Source organism: Sebastes umbrosus, chromosome 12, assembly GCF_015220745.1.
Source record: "Sebastes umbrosus isolate fSebUmb1 chromosome 12, fSebUmb1.pri, whole genome shotgun sequence".
Classification (NCBI taxonomy): domain Eukaryota; kingdom Metazoa; phylum Chordata; class Actinopteri; order Perciformes; family Sebastidae; genus Sebastes; species Sebastes umbrosus.
In genome coordinates, this window is record NC_051280.1 from 32,026,457 (window position 1) to 32,046,560 (window position 20,104).

At 43.7% G+C, this 20,104-nt stretch overlaps 1 protein-coding gene across 2 annotated transcripts in view; it reads right to left on the minus strand.

Moving 5' to 3' along the window:
* Positions 1–20,104, minus strand: part of myo10 (myosin X) — a 134,243-nt gene that overhangs the window by 57,333 nt on the left and 56,806 nt on the right. For both annotated transcript variants that reach the window (XM_037787266.1, XM_037787267.1), the window contains exon 4: positions 7,797–7,984. In XM_037787266.1, coding sequence (XP_037643194.1) covers positions 7,797–7,984 — 188 coding nt within the window. The remainder of the gene's footprint in view (positions 1–7,796; positions 7,985–20,104) is intronic.

Consider the following 20,104-nt stretch of genomic DNA (forward strand, 5'->3'; position numbering starts at 1 on the left):
AGAAATATTAAAGGTTAACAAGTCAATTAGTCGGCCACTTAAAATTAAAATATTAGCATGCTAGCAGACTGGCTTTGGAGATGTGGGTCTGTCGGTGCAACACTTGGATTCAGGGACAAACATCTCAACAACTACTGGATGAACTGAGTCAACAACAGGTAGAACTTTACACCTGTCCAACGCTTCCACTCATGACACAAATCTTCTTACTTGCAGAAATAAATTAGCATATTTTTTTTCGATCATTTCAAGTGTTCAGTCCAACAAACCACAAGAATCCAATGTGACCTCATGAACAAAGAAAACACCAAACTGTTTTACTTTGAGGGACTGAGATTCACTTACTCATGAATGCCTCTAAATTATAGCAATAAAAGACAAATACCGACAAACCAAGAAAAGCTCAGCTTTAAATAACTCCTCGCCTCACGTTACACCTAAAACAAACATGGTTAGTTTCCTTCCCATCGTGCTTTCCTCTTTCGCTGGTGATGCATTCCTTTCCTTCGGTCACAGTCAAATTATTAATCTGACTCACTGACGCAGACGACGCAGATAAAGCCTGCCAAATCCCCAGAGAAAACCCTCTCAGGTATGTTTTCGCAGAGCTCGGCTGCGGGGCTTTGGTGACCCCGGATGCCTGAGTAATTAACGAGGCTGGAGATCCTTGAGTTTGACCTCGCGCCCACCTCTGGGGGTCAGGAGGTCAGGGACGAACCGCTGGGTCGGGGGGGCTGTCGGCCGTGCAGGATAACACCCTCGGAGCTTCATCGTTTAATCAAATCTGGGCTGTTTTGGACACAACGGGCAACCAGTCAAAACAATATCAACCCTGAAATCTTAATTAGTGTAAATGAGAAAGTCTCCCAGTGTTTTATGATGCTCTTTGACCTTCAGATATATTCTAGAAACAAGTAGCAGCATCTTAAATCAAGTCACTATGAGATTTGTGTTTTGTTTTATTAAACTAGGGCTGAGTATCAAACCTCAAAACTTTTTTTTGGTACAAACCAAAATGTTTCTGTGATACTGAGAATCCAGTGGGCCCGGCCACTAGTCTGTCTTTCGGAGGTTGTAACAGGCTCAGTTTTCAAGGTATTGGGAATATACTGGCATCACATGAAACTAGAAAAACTAAGGAATCCATTGGTACCAACCATGTCATACTAGCTTGTTGGGAAGATAAATAAAGATAAAGACACAAACAATGTTGTGGACATACGGTGCTCTACATGACAAAGGTATGTGGACCCCTATGTGACCAGCGTACACAACCTCCTCTCCACGCCAGATAGGTAGAGCCAGAGCAACACAACCTCCTTTCTACACCAGATAGGTAGAGCCAGAGCAACACAACCTCCTTTCTACACCAGATAGGTAGAGCCAGAGCAACACAACCTCCTTTCTACGCCAGATAGGTAGAGCCAGAGCAACACAACCTCCTCTCCAGGCCAGATAGGTAGTGCCAGAGCAACACGACCTCTTCTCCACGCCAGATAGATAGAGCCAGAGCAACACGACCTCTTCTCCACGCCAGATAGGTAGAGCCAGAGCAACACGACCTCTTCTCCACGCCAGATAGGTAGAGCCAGAGCAACACGACCTCTTCTCCACGCCAGATAGGTAGAGCCAGAGCAACACGACCTCTTCTCCACGCCAGATAGGTAGAGCCAGAGCAACACGACCTCCTCTCCATGCCAGATAGATATGTGTTGTTTTGTTGCTGGTTTTGGTCTCTGAAGCTAATATCTTTGTTCATGACAACTGTACGGTGGGTGAATTTTTATATAACTCCTCTGTTTAGATTATATTAAAGCTTAAAGTTAGTGTGACAGGTGGGTGCTGCTCTGCCGCGTCACCCGGCCCGCCTCAGCTCCACCGACGATCCAACTCTTTGCCCATTTTTTTGATTAGTCGGGAGTTAGGATGTGTCGTCACTGCCAAGATGGCCACAGCCGGAGCCGCCCACTTTGAGCTTCGCAGCGACTCTTCAGAAACCTGTTTGACATTACGGAGACTACGTCCGTGCTTTATACAGTCTATGGTTCAACCTGCTGCAGGGATTCACTCCCAGTAGGACTCAAGAGTGTCACTGAGGTCCAACACTGATGTTGATCATCAGCCCTGGCTCGCAGTCGGCGTTCCAGTTCATCCCAAAGGTGTTGGATGGGGTTGAGGTCAGTGCAGACCAGTCAAGTTCTTCCACACCAAAACTGGGAAAACCATTTCTTATGGAGCTGGCTTTATGTCACAGGGGACACTGCCATGTTGAAAGAGGGAAGGCACAAACACAAACTGTTGACACAAAGTTGGGAAAGCACTGTTGTCTAAAATACAGCAGTGTAATCGAGGCCCAAACCAGGAGAAACAGCCTCAGACCAAACGCAGCGTATTAGGTCATAAAAACATGCAGATTGTGTCTGAATCTCTGTTTTATTGCTTTATTATCCAGAAGGAAACCTGCCATGGTGGCATCTGCTGCGTGCAGCAATGAAGGTCTGGAGGTTTTCCAGGAGTTTCTTCGTTGGCGGTTTAGAACAAAATCTTGCTGAAATCTGCAGCAAAAACCCAACGGGGGGGGGGGGGTCCATTAAAATCATGTGGCTGTACGCAGGCAGGTATCCGCATCAATGGAAAGGCAAAGTGGCATTCATGAGCATTAATGAGCAGATGCCTCGTGTTAGAGCTGGTTTCTTCTTCCTCCTCCTCCTCCTCTTCTTCTTCTACACCAGCTCCTGTTTCATTCGCCTCCCTCTGCCTGGATCTGATTACCCACAATCCCCTAAATCTGACGAGAAAGCTTCCTGCCTCGCCTGGATGTGCCAGCTTGCAATTTATAGCTCCTCACACACACACACACACACACACACACACACACACACACACAGATGAAGTGATGGTTTCTGTGTGTGGGTGGGGGTGCTGCCATGTTACATGTTTTACGAGGGTCCGCTCTGAGATGGCTTTGGTGTTTTTTGGGGGCGACCAGCGGGGGGGAAATGTGTGTGTCATCATTGTGAACCAGACCACGTACTGTGGCAGCTGGACTGTGACTCAGTGTTAAAGTGATCCTCCACCCAGAATCTAACTTTAGATATCAAACACACAAACATTACGAGCTTAAAACCTGGCTGTAAAAAAGCGTTGGTTTGTGAATGTTAACTTTTTAAAGGTCCCATATCGTAAAAAGTGATTTTCATGACTTTTATATTATAAAACAGGTTTAAGTGATATATAAATACTGTGAAAGTATCAAAACACTCAATCCATGGAGAAATACACACAGCCTGTATTCAGAAACTGTGCGTTTGAAACAATCTGTCCATTTGTGATGTCACAAATATACAATATTTAGACCATTACACAGTTTTAAACGTAAACATACTAAATGTGTCCCAGTTTATTTCCTGTTGCAGTGTATGTGAATAACATCAGCTGACAGGAAGTAAACATGGACCCAAGCTGTTGCCTAGCAACGCTAAATTGTTGCAATGTGCTAAAACGGAGCGTTTCAGACGGAGCGTCAGTACAGGTATATTCAGACAGACAGTGTGAGGAAAACAATGTGTTTTTTGAACATTACAGCATGTAAACATGTTCTAGTAGAAACCTGAAAATGAGCATGATATGTCCCCTTTAAAAAAGTTCAGTCTCGCGTCAACACATTCTGTTTCACTTCTATCACAGAGATTCAAATCACAGTGAAAATACATATCAATTAGGGCTGGCAAAGTTAACGTATTAACGCAAATTTGTTTTAACGCCACCAATTTCTTTAACACATTAATGCAACTTAAGATTTTTAGGATGTTGTATCTGGCTCAGTTATAAAGCTAGACTGAAGATACTGGTATCATATGAAACTAGAAAACCTAAAGAATCCATCGGTGCCAACCATGTCATACTAGCTCGTCCAAACTTACGCTAAATTTTGGCGAGGAAAAACGGTCGTGGCCATTTTCAAAGGGGTCCGTTGACCTCTGACCTCCAGATATGTGAATGTTAATGGGTTCAATGGGTAACCACGAGTCTCCCCTTTTGCTGCAGTTTGCCATGTTATGATTTGAGCATATTGTTTTATGCTAAATGCAGTACCTGTGAGGGTTTCTGGACAATATCTGTCATTGTTTTGTGTTGTTAATTAATTTCCAATAATAAATATATACATACATTTGCCATAAAGCAGCATATTTGCCCACTCCCATGTTGATAAGAGTATTAAATAATTGACAAATCTCCCTTTAAGGTACATTTTGAACAGGTAAAAAATGTGCAATTAAATCGTGATTAAATGTTTTAATCGATTGAAATCCCTAATATTGATACTTGTTGCTGCTCACCTCATTACCTCAAAGAGGACATTGTTTACTGTAACTGTGGTTAACAGGTTTGTCTTGCAATAAACTACAGAACCAGTTTGACTGCAGAGGGACGTTTCTTTTCTCATCATATTTTCCAGTGAAATCAATAAAAAACAAAGACGTAGTAAGCTGTATTGAACCACAGTAGTTGTAAGATGATTTAAAAATAACCTTTGATCAGGGTTGCATGTTGCCTCCCAGCAGAGCACCGTGAACCCTGAGCAGCCTCCATCCTGCCTGACGTTCACTCAGCAGTCGGCCCACACAGACGGGCAGCAGCCCTCCGGAAAAAAACACTAAAACTGAGTGTCACTGCTCCGCCCAGCGATTATTCACAGCCTCACACATCCATCACCCACAGAGGGAGAGAGGGAGACGGATCAGACGGAGCTCCAGCTTCTGCTTTTACTCCAAAAATCCAACACAAAATCGGACTTTCTAAAGTTTTAAGAAACTTAACATGCAACCACTAAATCACAAAATCAATTCACTGAAGTTTGATAATAAACAGTTTTCATCACGTGGCCATCACATGATGATGAGGTGGTCGGATATAAAGAGAACTGGAGCCTGAGACCGGATCACCTTCCGGCACCAAGTATCAAATCCATCAGCCAGCCTCGGGGACACAAACGGGACACTGACACGCTTTCTCCCGGTGGGCAGGCGGGTCTATTACACGCTTTGCCGTGAGCCTGGGCTGGATGTACACGGACAGACGAAAACCTGCCGCTCGGAACTCACGCGAAGGGGCGTACCTGATGGTGTGAGGTCACTTCGGCCGTGCGGACACTCGCAGATTGGTCAAGCATAAAACCGGCAAAAGACCCACAGCCCAAACCAGGGACACTCAACTTGCTTTGCCTGGGGGCCACTTCTGCAAAATGACAGCAGGCCAGGGGCCCGTTAATAAACCAATGTTAAACTCTCGGGGGTCCGGGGGGCCAGATTTAGCCCATGAGCCGTAAGTTGAGTATCACTGTCCCAGACCGTCCTGTTTGACTTTCACAATCCAGTTAAAAGATGAAACGTTTCAACCTCAAAATGTTCTCAGAGATGCACATCATCTGATTTAGAAGAGGAGTGTGTGTCTTGGGAGGCTCAGCGTGTCATTTACTCTATTCTAACACACAGGCAGCTCGTGTTTTAGCTGAGGCAACAGTTAAAGGTCACGGCTGTGGTCTGTGGTTGGTCCTGTCTGGCCTGCACGGCTTCATCTGTTGCTGCTGCTGCTGCTGCTGTCATGGAAAAACTATGCAACCAAACTGCTTTTCTTTGACTTGAAGTTACAGATTCTCAGAAGTCGTTGAAAAGTCTGCGCCATAGTTTGAAAAATAGCTCAAGAGGAAAATGCAAAATATGTTTTTTGAAAAGCAGAAAGAGACTGAATCCTCCAGGGACATCTGCTTGTTGCAGCAGAGCAGGAATCGGATGAAGCAGATCTACATCAGCGACACGTCTCTGTGAACAGAATGGCAGCGTTGTGGAGCTCAGGGCCTTCCCCGACGACCATACGACAACATGTTTGTGTTTACGCCTCGCCGTGTGCGCCCCGCTGCATATTCTTCCCACGACCAACATCCTGCCAGACAAAAGAGTTTCTGTGTCCCGAACAGAAGCACGAAGGCAACTCAGACCAGAGGACGACATATGAGGTGAGGCTGCACACACGGAGCTGCTGCTCTTCCCACATTTCAATAGCAATACATCATTCTGTTCAGCTGGTGTGTTCACGTCAAAGAGAGCTGACAGTGACCTGAGAGTGATGCAGGGATGTTTTCTCTTGTTTTTAAAGCTGCTCATGTTGATCAGTCGATGCTTCAGGCTGCAGAGACGCAAATCAAATCAAAGCAACGCTGATGGAAGTAAACTAAAGAGCTCTCATAATGAATTCTCACAATGAAAGCAAAGCCGCCTTTTTCACTTTCTTCACAAACTCAAACCAGCTTACGTTTAAAAAGGGGGACATGTGTGTCTCATTACCCACAATGCCAATGAAACCGGGCCAAACGGGGCTGTAAACTAATGCCAGTTAATTGTCAGAGAACTGCAACACTGCAGGGCTGCGACTCGCCACCGCTCGACTGGTTTCACCTTATTCTGCTTTACATCTGAGTTTCACAAGATCTCCGTGATCGCTGACATATTTGAGCTTGAATCTTTTAACCCCCTGAGACCGACTGACTTTACTGTCCTTCAGAGGCTCTAGGAGGTTCAGTTTTAGGGCTAGAGTGAAGCTACAGATATCATATGAAACTAGAAAAACCTGAGGCATCCATTGTAGGATGGATTGGGATGGGAATGGATGAGTTTCTGAGCAGTTTCCACAACAGAAGTGCTCACCATCCAATCGCTGAAAAAATGCAATTCTTGCAGAAATCTCAAAATGTCAAAAGTTTTTGATCCCAAATCACAGCATGGCTTTTTCTACGGTGTTCCTCAAGGTCTTGGTGTCTTCATGTGGTATTCTGGAGGGATTATTGATCATTTTTATGAATTCTCCAGTGGTAAAAAATGGTTAAATTTAGCACCAAATCTGTGTAACAAATGGTATCAACCCCAAAGATTGCTGCAACAACTTATAAGTCTTAGTCCCTGATCCCACCCAGTTCCACACAGTGAGGTTCACAGATTTAAATTCATTTAAAATCTTTTATTAGATTTATTTTGTTCTCGTATAACTCTCTTAACTCTGTGACTATTTTGACATCCCCACAGGACTGAAAAAAATCCACTGGCCACGTATTCAGGATACCTCGATGACCACAAGCACAACAGTTCCCACAGAGTCAGACGCTGTGATGTCTCCTGTATCCGCTGTCCGCTAAATCGGGGGGAACAAATATTATCATTTCTGAAATGTAAAAATAACTGTGGCTTTTTGAAGTCGGGGGGGAAAGAGAACGTCTTCGTCTGTTCGACGAAACAATGGAGCGACGTGCGGAGGATGTGAAAGTCGTCCAGCTTAAAGTCAAAGAGAGGAAGGATGTGAGGAAGGAAAGCAGCGGACAGCGAGGACGGAGATAGTAACAGAGTGTAAGTGTGGCGCTCAGATCCTCAGAGCTGCAGCCAAACTGCCCCGGGGATTTGAAACTTGATCAAAGTGTTTGGCAGACTGATGGGGAGAGAGCGATTAAACGAGCTTAAGACCAGAGCAGTTTATTCAAGCGGCCGATTAGACGGCTCGGTATAAACTCTGACAAGAAAGGTGCGGATATCCTGACTGGGCATTCGCTGTTGGTTGGTCAGCAAAAGTTGTGGAAAGAAAGAAACATTTTCATGATTCTCAGCCAACATCTTATTAGATTTCTGTGTCCGTCAGCTTGTTCTGGAGTTCTTTCTGCCCCCTAGTGGCCATAAATATATTGCAGCAGCTTTAAATCAATAAAAAAAAAGAACCAATTAAAATAGGAAGATCCAGTGAAGATCACCTACCTGATCAGGACACACTGGTTCTGCAGCCTCTTCCACAGTGAGCGGTAGCACTCGTTGGCGACAGCGAAGATGTGCGGGGAGATTTCACCGAGGTGGTGTCGGCTGTACATTTCCACGGCCGGCCGGTCGTACAGGCCGGTGAGCAGTTGGTAAGGGTTCACCGCCGCCAGGATGGAACCGATGTACGTCTGTGGAGCAGCAGAGACGGTGCGTTAGAAATATAAACGTGTATGAGAAGGAGGTACGTACAGTACATCTTCACCAATGCAATGATGTGAATCAGGTGTATCAGTGTTGTTTGAAGCTTTGTAGCATGGCTAGTGTGTCTTTCTGAAACCAAAATGTACTGCAAGCAGTGGCGGCTGATAGCACCATGAACTGTGCATCACTTGCGACCGCTATCTGCCCCGTCTGAAAGTCCAATTCACAAAAGATTTCACAGCTTTAAAGACATTACAGTGTAAACACGCCCATAAAGTTTTGCAGCTGAGTGCAATTTGGCCTTTTGTTTTGCGTCTGATTGCAATTATCTTTGTGGCAAAGTATAAATGTTGCCTCTTTTGGCAGAACAATGGCAGAGAGAAAAGACAAAATATCATTCAATACTGCCACGATCACTGGAAAGTCTGGACGTGACACTCCTAATAAATGTGCTTCAGTTCCCGCCAACTCTCTGGAGACGCTAATAATTAGACTGTAACTGTGTGCGGCTGTTAGTGTTGACCTTTGTGAATTGGACTGTTTCGTGAATTGGACTGTAATGAAGCTAATTTGCATAGAAAGTGGCCAATTTTACGCCAAATGTTTGCATATAGGTGCAAATAGCACAGTCCAGTGTTGGCGAGTTAAGAGTTTGTGCATTCATTGCAACCCAAACGTTAGACCAACCCGAGTCCCTCAGCAACCGTAACGTTACTGATCTAACGTTAGCTTAACGTTAGTTCCACTGAACCATTCCCAACGTAATGTTACATTGAACATGGTAATGTTTTATTATTATTTATTATTTGAATGATAAAAATTGGTTCAATTCAATTCAAATGCAAAGCGGTTCCTTTAAGGAACCTTTCTGAGGGGTTCTTTGAGGAACCTTTTTGAATTGAAAAGTCTTCCTCCACAGTGGCAATGGTGAGGAACCCCAAAAGGTTCCTCGAGGCTCTTCTACTTTGAAGAGTGTATCTGGAGAGAAGATTATAAAGCGAAGATGGTTGTATCTTTCTTTAACAGACTGAGGGGAATACTGACTGAATTAAAAATGAAAACCTGTATTTTACAGCACCAACAGTTGCAGAACATCCGTTTCTGAAAACCCATCTGATGACAATTACTCAGATCTGGACCTCTACGTAGTAATCCCCGATCAGAGCGATATATCTCTGCTGCCTGTCAGTGCTCAGGTGGAAGCACAGATGGGCCAAAGGCTGCACGTAATCCAATTTATCCGACATAAAACTCTTATTAAGTTTCCTGGAAGGCGAACGACAACAAACAAAACACGTGACCTCGGTAACACACACAAAACCTCCTTCACCAGTTGTACTCAGCAACACAACATTCAACACATTTGACCTTTAAGCTCTTCTTTTCACCCCTCCCCCCCTCCCTCCTCCTCAAACTGCACATTTTCCAAAACCAGCTTCATATTTCAAAGTTCAAAGCAAAAACAAACCAAAACTGCTGAAATAGAAGCTTGTGAAGCCAGAATACGTGTTGGCAGCAGCTTCACTGCTGCGGCGGTGGCGGTGACTAATGGATAAATAGGCAAGGCTTGGAAAAAAAGGGGCAGCACATCAGCATGTATCTGTGAGAAAACAACTGGATGTTTTCTACTACCGGCCTCGGTAGGTACGAGGAGTCGTAAAAGAGGTTACGGCAGCGTCATCTGGACTCTCGGAGTCACTCAGGTTGTGCAGAAAAAAAGAGGTGATGCTGTCAGAAATGCTCATCATCATCGTCAGTGGTGAAGCTTTGAGCGGTGGGAAAGGTTAGAGAGGCATTAAGCTGCTTTTTGAGCAACAAAAACAGTGATGCTGTCAAAACCGCTCAATGCTAAGAGGAGCAGTAAACAGGCTGAGAGAAGTTTCCATGATTACATTCCAAAAAAAGCTACTCTTAAATTGGCTGTTCCTGTTCGGAAACCTTTACTACCAAAAGAGCCATTTTAGGCAAAAAAATAATAATAATCAGTTTGGAGCCGCAAAACATTTGATCATTGTGATGAAGATAACACAGCTTATAGTCTAAGTATATAGTATATCAGTCTAATGCAGTGAGGGCCAAACAGACAATGTACTACGGAGTATTAGGGCCACATCGAGGGAAAAAACATCTGAGATTTACAGAATAAAGTCAGAATATTACAAGAATAAAGTCATAACTTTACGAGAAAAAAAGAAAATAACACAGCAAATTATTACTTTATAATATTATGACTTTTTCATGTAAACTTCTGTTTTTATTCTCGTAATCTCAGATTTATTTTTTTCCCCTCAATGTGGCCCCAAATCTCCATTGTACCGTCGTACCATAGACCTACAACAATGAAAAATAAAAATGAAAATGTAAACAAAAAACAGTTATTCATTTCCATTTTTATAAATCCACACGGAGCCACTGGAGAGGAGTTAAAGAGACGCAGGTTGCTGACCACTGGTTTAAAATAAAAACAAACATAGGAAGAGTAAAGCTGATCCACAGTTTGGAACTGTCCCTTGACCTCTGACCTCAAGATGTGTGAATGAAAACGGGTTCTCTGGGTGAAGATGAGAACGTTTTGATCTGTGCATCTTGGATTGAAAAGTGAAAATGTCATTACAGCAGCAGAGTGTTCCCAAAAGCACACATTAGGACGTGAGTGGCTGTTGCCTGGAGGAGGTGATGTTATGCATTTAGAAGAAAGAGACGGAGAGCAAAGGACATTTAGGTCTGCAGAGCGTCTCCGTCTCCCGTCTCTCTAATCCTGTTCATCTCCTCACTGACCGTAAAAACACCAGACGACATCTGAAAGCAAACATGGCCGTCCGTCTTCTGTCCGTCTTCTGTATTCCACAACTTTCTGACTTCTTCAGTAGCTATTTATTATTGCTTTATTACCTGTTAGTAAAAGTGCTACTCAGGTTTAATATATCAGAGCGGAGCTTCAAAGTGTTGCTAAAACAAGCAGATGAATTAAAAACAGACTCCTTTTCCTCATTACAGAAGTCAGTCAGAAAATAGTGTGTAGTTTGAAGAAGAAAAACACGTAAATGGATCTTTCTAACACCGTCTGCCACGCCTGAGGTGAAACCGTGTTCAGCGCTCTGAAGTGGAGAACTCAAATTACAGCCCATAATAACGATAATTAGCTTAATGGGCATGCCGACGTACGTATGGGGCATGAAAAGAATAGCAGCTATAAAAATCAGCCTGGCCGTGCTGAGTAGGTCGTAGCTGAATGGAAATACTTAAAGGTCCCATATTGTAAAGCAGGTTTAAGTGCTATATAAATACTGTTAAACTATCAAAACACTCAATATACGGAAAAAATACACACAGCCCATATTCAGAAAGCGTTTGAAACAAGCCGTCAGGATTTCTGTCCATTTGTGATGTCACAAATCTACAATATTTAGACCATTACACGGTTTTAAACATAAATATTCTAAATGGGTCCCAGTTTATTTCCTGTTCTAGTGTATGTGAATGACATCAGCTGACAGGAAGTAAACATGAACCCAAGCTTTTGCTTGCAACGCAATTCCGTTGAAATGCACTAAAACGGAGCATTTCAGAGAGAGGGTAAATACAGGTATATTCAGACAGAGAGTATGAGGGAAATAAAAGTTTTTTTGAACATTACAGCATGTAAACATGTTCTAGTAGAAACACAAAATAAAAGCATGAACCTGAAAGTGAGCATGATATGGGCCCTTTAAAGGGAACTTCTGATCTGACTGACTACAGTTATATTTACCAGAGACGGATAGTTATGAAGCTCATTCAGCTTTAACATTAGAAATATAAGAAACCATCAAACCTCTGGTTACACACATGCATGATCCTTACAAGTTGGTCATCATTGTGAAGGTAAATAAACAGGCTTTCCAATGAGGTAAAATACAATGACCATTAGCACTGTAACAACAGAGAAATAATCCACCAAACACAAGTTTATGAACTTTTTTTCCCCAGTTTATGTTCACATTATATTATTTTTTTTTTTGTCATATGGATTGTTTATGTTGTACTTGACATCACAGAACACCATGTTTAAAAAAAAAGTTAACAAAAAATGCCTTTAAAACCACCAAACCACCAAGAACCAGTTTGAGCCGTCCCTCCCCGTGTTACATCCTGATTAAACATCCTGGTTAAACATATCACATTACAGCAGCAGTATACTCCTTAACTGCTGCTTCACAGTCACTTTAAAACGGTAAGATGAGGTCAAAGAAAGTTTTGCAGACAAAGATAGACGTCTATTTGGAGTTACCGACTCCCCTCCTGTACAAACGTCTTTGTCACCTGCCCTCGTTAACCCCCCTACTACGCACTAATCTCCCCTCGCCATGTAAACGGCCTACTGACTGACTGACCTACATTCAGCCTGGATGCAAATACATTTGAATGGCAGTTGAGGTGACAGTATTTACATGACAAATGCATGGCTCCGGACGATCCCGCCTGTGCAAAGTGGGCGTAGAGAAAAGAGGTGAGTGAGGGGATGTTGTTATAGTAATGTACAGTGGATCATAAATCAGCATGCGTGTTATCTCTAAACTCAGCGAGGCAGCTCCCTGCTCAGGTGAAGGATTCAGTTTATAGGCATGAAAGCAGAAGTGTAACCGTCTTCCTGCCGGCAGTGTAAACAGTTTATGGTCGGACTGATCTCGTGCATCACTCAGCCCGCCATGTAAACGCCTTTGCAGACGCTTATATAGTGTCACGTAATGTTTGGGGATTTTTACTTGAGTTATGTTGTTTACAGTATCCGGGGGAAGTCGACCGAGAAGCAGCCTGCGACTCTTTCACACCTTGTGACTGCTGAACGGGGTAATTCTGCACGCACGCCAGATAGATAGAACCAGAGCAACACAACCTCCTCTCCACGCCAGATAGGTCGAGCCAGAGCAACACAACCTCCTCTCCACGCCAAATAGGAAGAGCCAGAGCAACACAACCTCCTCTATGCCTATTATAGTATCCGGGGCAGTCGACCGAGAAGTCACCCTGTGACTCAGACGTTTACACATTGTGACAGTTGAGATGTGGATCAAGGTGTTTATTTAAGTGTTTATTTATTTTTTTTCTATTTTGTTTCATTTATTTTCCCCTTTTGGATATTTCTCAAATTAAAAATGTAGTTATAAGTGAAATACTATTTACGCAAAATAAAAGTCACAGTTCCTTCAGCAGCGGTCTGGAGGGGGTTAAAGTTCATACGAGACGGTGAGCGTCGCTAAGAGTAAAAAAAATTTGGGTAAAGTCACGCCTCCCCTTAACTCCATGAATTACAACCATTTGGACTCAATTAGATCCCCCCTGTTGCTCCGTCCTGGTAACAGTTTCCACGGCAGCACCCTGGCTGGGAGCTAATTGGCTGTGACTCTCATCAGAACCCCCCCGTCCCCCTCACCACCCCCCTATTGGCTGATGTGATTAGCCGCGGCCCCTCGTCCTCCATGAGTGGTGTCAAATACGCTGCGTCTCAGAGTCATACCACAGAGGTGACGCAAGGAACGTGATACCCACATTTACATTGTTTGTTTGAGGTACTTATCCTGTGGTATTTAGGACAGTCAGTTTGACATCATTCCAACACTGTGGTGGCTGGAGAGGCCCAGGTTTTAGCATTTAGGAGGATCTATCGGCAGAAATGGAATATAATACTAATAAGTATGTTTTCTTTAGTTTATAATCACCTGAAAATAAGATTTGTTGTGTTTCCGTTGGCTTAGAATGAGCAGTTTATATCTGCGTAGGGAGCGGGTCCTCTTCACGGAGCCGGCCGCCATGTGTTCTACGGTAGCCCAGAATGGACAAACCAAACACCGGCTCTAGAGAGGTAACCCTGTCTCCTACAAAATTGCGTTCCCATACAACTAAACTGCGATTATGTTTCGAGGGAAAAGTATTTTTTTTTTCTAGATTATGGTCGCAGTATTAAATGGTTTCAAACACATGGTTAACGTTGTAAATTGAAACAAAACTAAAAACGTAACTGAACTACTTGGATAGTTTGGCTTAAAATGTCTACGTTTGTTAATTTATTTAATATATAAATTAAGTAAGGGATAATGAACAGTGAGCCTCTTAAAGGGACTCGCTCTACATAGACATGAAGGAGCATCGCTCAACACAGTGAGGAGACACACGTCAGCTTAAAGCACAATATCACTCTATATTTCAGCTGCTTGGCAGTAATGTTAGCTGACCAGACCAAGGTCTCTCCATGAATCAATGCTGATCCTAGTGTTGGCTTTTCCTGCCTCAGCCTCCCGACCGCGGCCGGAGGGAACAGGGGAGACACCGGAGTTTTGGTCGGAGACGATAACGTTTCTCTCTGCGGAGCCCCGTCACTTCACAAGACACGGGAAACCTCTGTTGGTCTGGAGGAGCTGCAGCAGTTATTTCTGCACAAACGTCCACTGAACATTCACTAGATATTCTCAGAGCTAAACTAACTCTTCTGCAGTGTGGAGTGAGCAGCATGCACGTGAGAGTGGAGCGAGAGAGCGAGTGAGAACGAGCGCAGTGTGTGAGGGAAGGCAAGCAGAGGAGCAGAGTACAGCAGAGACTCCGGCCCTGGAGACCAAAGCTACGGTCTCCCCCGCGTCCTCCGACCGTGGTCGGGAGGCTGAAGCAGGAAGAGTTGACACTGTTTAACAGACGGGCTTCACTAGATAGAACTTTGCGGTTTTGGTGCTTCCGTGTAGTTTGTGTTGGAGTCTGAATCTGAATAGCGTAGCCACACGCAAGTGCACATGGGACACCGACCCGCAATCATTTATACGTGTAAGAAGTTACAATCAGTCCCTTTAAGTAAGTAGCTGTGTAATAAGTGGGATAATGAACAGCTAGCGGGTCATTGTTGTGAAATAAACCCCTTCAGGGCGATGCAAGACACAACAATGACCGGCTTGAAAGTTGAGTTTCACTTTACTATTTGACATCACATATCTTACATTCAACGGATAACTCCCACTGATAAATGGCCGAGATGTGTCACCGGTCAAATTGCCCTGAAGTGAACCTTTCTCTCTCTCGGACAGATCGCGGTAACTGAAGCTGAGGAGACGTTTACAGAAAGGCGTCAGTCGGTGCTGACGGAGGAACTGTAGAACAGAGGGAGGCATGCAGGCAGTCGGACCGGTGTCCAAAAACACAAGATCTCTCAGAGACAGAGCCAGATAAATGCACCGAGAGGGAAATGAAGACCAGATGGAGAGAGAGAAAAAAAAAAGCTGCTGGAGGATCAGAGCCAAAGCGCCGTGCAACCTGCCTGACTGACGGCAGGAAATGTAAGAGAGTGGAGAGGAGGGGGGGGACGTGCAGCCGTCGCAGAGTTACCGTGTCACTGAGACAAATTCCTGCATTTGTTATACTTGGCGATTAAAGCGTTCCTGATCCCACAGTTCATGTTTAATGTCGCTGTTGACGGACGGAAAAGCCCACATCTGCAAAAGTCGGCTTGTTCAGGAGAGTTTATTCTCTCAGCGATGCTCGGATAGTTTTAAAATGATGCAGCGGCAGTTTTGACAGGTAACCTGGAGACGTGAAACCTGCTAAACGTACAGTACAATCAATTGTGGAAGGTTTTGATTCTAGAAGGGAAAAAAATAAATATATTAAAAATTCATTTTTAATTTCCTGACTGGAGGAGCTCTCTGACAGATGAGAAAAATTATGCTGGATCAGGATCTGATGCTGCAGAGCCGATGATGTTATATGGTGCCAAAAGTAAGAGGCAAGCAGATCATGTTTAGTTTTTGTGTGCATTGTTTTATACTATAAAGCCCCAAAACTGTGTTTTATGTTTAAGAAAGTTAGCTTGTTTACAGATCGCTGCCCACATCTCTGAAAGCAAATTACACAAAAGGACAATTCAAGATTGATAATCACCCACAAACTTCAAACAACTGTCAATGTGGGAGCCTCATTTAAAAAGCGCCTGGTAGAAACCAGTGGGTTACCTCTGGTTCTGAAAAGTGAAGCCAAGGCTGCCAAAGTGTCTTAGACCTGCATTCTCTCTAACAGCCAGCAGGGGGCGACTCCTCTGGTTTCTAAAAGAAGTCTGATTGTATAGAAGTCTATGAGAAAATGAGCCTACTTCTCACTTGATTTATTACCTCAGTAAACATTGTAAACATGAGTTTATGGTCTCAATCTCTAGTTTCAAGTCTTCTCCATACAGCATGATGTTCATTTAGTAAATTATGGTCCCATTTAGAGTCAGATAGACCATAAAGCAGGGGATGCTTTAGGGCGGGGCTACCCTGTGATTGACAGGTCGCTACCACGGTGTTGTCTGGTTTTCTGGGAGTTGTCCGTTAGGGAGGCTAATTTTGAAAATTTTTCTTAACCGATAACAGACCCTTGTTAACTGATTATTAACCGTTAACCGTCAAGATGTGTGCCCTCGCATGCAGCTGTGCGCCAGCTGCAGTGTAGGAGCACAACAGACAACAGTTCACCGTCCGGGAGCGTTAACTTAGCAGCTACGATGCTGCGTGTAGTGTCGCGGACATGCAGCCACTTTCCCAGTAAAAGTCTCCACCGCACATTTAGTTTAGTTTAGCAGGTTGTCAGTTGTGTGTCTGCGCAACGCAACTTTAGCGAGTGTCCGACAAACAGTGTGTTACCGTTAGCGTTAATCGGTTAAAATGCTTAATGTCGGTTAAACGGTTAATTATTAACATCCTTAGTGTCCGTGTTTTCGTCTTACAACTTTAACCCTTTTACAGTGTGTTTTCACTTCATGAAAGTTAATTGAAGCATTTCAGTTGCCTAAAAATGTTTGAGTCAGTGTTTGGTTGCACTTAGCTCCACCCCCTTTTGAGTCACTTCTGGTTGCAAAAAAAAACAAAATGGCGACGGCCAAAAAGCTGAACTCAAGGCTTCAAAACGTCAGTTCACAAACCAATGTGTGACGCCATGGCAACTACGTCCACTTCTTATATATAGTACAGTCTATCAGAGCAACCTTCAGGTCCAACACAGCCTAACGACCACAGCTGTAAAACTCTCAGATCTTGCAACCATAATTTAATGATCTGAGCCAAAAAAAAAACTGCGTCCACCAGATTCCAGACAAATCTGTTTTTCTGTTATTAGCAAGATCATTTAACAAATAACAGACGGGTGAATAACTTCTGCCAAAACTAACCGTAATTAGTAAACCAAAAAAATGCTAAAAATGGTGCTAAACACTTAAAACCACACTCTGTGTCTCATTCCACTACTTCACTCACATGTTCAACATATTTCTAACTAAAAAATGTAAATGAAACCAGCGGGACAGTATGGTCTAAATCTGGTCTCACAGGAAGTGAGGTATAAGCACAGAGTATTTGTACACACAGCCCAAAGGAAATGACATCAGGAGAGTTTTTCTGTGGAAGCGTGACGCTCCGTTGGCTGGAGGGCCGTTTCTTCTCCACATCTGAAACTAATCAGGACTCCGAAGCTGGACGACGACGAGCGCTTCGGCTGAAATCTCTGAAATGTAAATGGATCTTCCACACATGCACACGCTCTGCTTTCAATAAGGAGTAAAGTGGGTTAGTGTTTCAGTGTGTCTAAAGGAATGTGTGTGTGTGGTTGTTTATGTACAGATAGTACCGGATATCTGTGGGGAAAAAACGGACATGTAATCTAACTATGACTTTAAATGACTGCCTGCAGAAAACACTGCATCATCTGTTTTTTTTTTTTTCAAATATTGGGAAATGAATTTGGGCCAATACCAAACCATCTATCACTGTTATCATGCCTGTAGATGCAGGTCTTTGCTCGAAGGTATTCTGACAAAAGCAAAGGCTCAAATGAGGCGATTTAGCAGGTTTCACCGACTGTAATCTGGTTCTTCTGCTGCCGTACGTTACACCTCTCAGCTCTGAGCCGGGAGTGTGTGTGAAAGTGGAGCAGCAGCTCGGCTGTTGCCGTGTGTCAGCGGGCCGGCAGCGGACACGGTGACTTATTCAAAATAAGCCGAGAGACGAGTCACAAGACTGATTCTTGACCGAGTTGGCAAAGTATTCGATGGGAGCTGGAAAAGAGGAAGAACACTGAGCGTGATTGAGTGGTTTGCCCTCGATTTACCCGTGTGAAGCCTGGAGAAACACAAACCTTCCAACCATCTCTGCTAATCTGAGCTCTCTCGGTCCAACGAGACCTCATGTGAACCACAACAACGGGTCATGTGTGAGCGCCTCCTAAAACAAAACCACACAGAACTGCTCCAAAATGACTCATATGTGAGTGTTTTATGATCTGACACCTCTTTGGTTATAGTTTGGTTAAGTTTAGGCAACTAAAGTTACTCAGTCTATCGGCTCAAATCAAAACAGTGAGCAGGCTGCATTTTTCACGCAGAGCTAAAGTGGGTCTGAACGCAGCCTTAAGGCCTTTACACACCGGGGGCGACACCAATAAACGAAACAGAAAAGAAATAACATTGATTTCTCGCAGCGTAAAACAGCAGTTCGAAAAAAAATATATTGACGTGCGAGTTGATAATAATTATTTTGGTGAGTAAAGGCCTTTAGTGCTGTAAATTGAGACATGTTACCCAGGTAAGGAATGTCCTGCCATTAGCCGTACTAATATAACTAACTACATACAGTATTTATATTCCTATGTATCGGTAGGAATGAAAAGGTCTTGATTTGAAAGACCCCCTGCTGGGAAGAGAGAGAGGGGTATGTGTGTGTGTGTGTGTGTGTGTGTGTGTGTGTGTGTGTGTGTGTGTGTGTGTGTGTCTGTGTGTGTGTGTGTGTGTGTGTAGGGATGAGGGGGAGTTGAGAGAAAATATTGATGTGTGGGGGGGCAGACGAATAAAGAACAGCGTGTGATAGAAAAATGAGAGCATGTCAGAGTGTTTGTATGAGAGAGGGACGGTGTCGGGGTACAGAGATTCCTGAGAGAGACTGTGTGTGTGTGTGTGTGTGTGTGTGTGTGTGTGCAGTCTTTAGCTGCTGTGATTGTAACCAGCTGTGCTGTCGACTGGTAGCCTCACTCGTCTCCTCTGCAGATTCCAGTCTAAATTCCCTGTTCAGCTATATATGGAATGCTAATGTAGCATTGAGGCTGCGTAGCTTCACAGTTTAGCTAAAACTAAAATATGTTCCCAGGCAGACGAGCAGAAAGCAGCACCAAGAAAACAAGTTTGTATCCTCAAAAAACATCCATGAAAACCAGAAAGTTATTACAAGACGAGCGTGATTGTTGAAGTGATTTTAAATGTGTATGACATATTCTCTCAGTCCATCAAATCAGGCTCATACACTGTTCCTAGCTGCTTACAACAAGTACTGCACTGTAATTTGTACTGATCGTATAGATTCATATAGACGTAAAGCCACTTCTGTAGTTATTATAACCCAAACCGAGATCTTTTCCTAAACCTAACTAAGTTTTGTTGCCTAATCACCACAGGAGTTTCCGCAGAGGCACTGGTCGCTCGTGTTTATTTAGGTCTAATCCAAAGCCCTTAATAGTCCGTCTAATAGTAAAATAAGATACTCTTTCTTTAATAAACCAACATTTGGGTCAGCTTACAGCAAAGAAGGTCAAGAAGTAAGTACACCAAACTGTTTGGTGAACGTTGGTTAAACTCATTAATTCTCCTGATTTAATTCTCTCAGAAGTCAGCAGGGGTGCTTTGAGGAATTTCGGGGCCCCCTGACAGGTTACGACACCGGGCCCCTCGCTCTGATGCATTTCATTTCATGCATTAGCCTCGTCACCTCACCTTTCTCTGCCCCCACTTTTCCCCCCCGCAGGGACTTTTCTGGGAACCCAAAAACTGTTTTAGGAAGTCAGGAACTTTACCTGCGTTTCGCCCACAGAGTGAAATATAAACTCTACATATTATTACCTCCCACACACACACACACCTTCTTATAACAAGCAGATGATACACACACACGGAGGCATGAGTATTAATAATCTGCACATATTTCATAGAAATGTCTCTTTTATGAATCCACAACCAATCTGCCCTGAAAACGACTCGTAAAAAAACATCTCTCATGTCATCGAGGGCACCGACTTTTGAAAGAGGAAAAGAACATGTGAGGTGAGACCGAGGCAGCGTGTTTCTGGAAGGT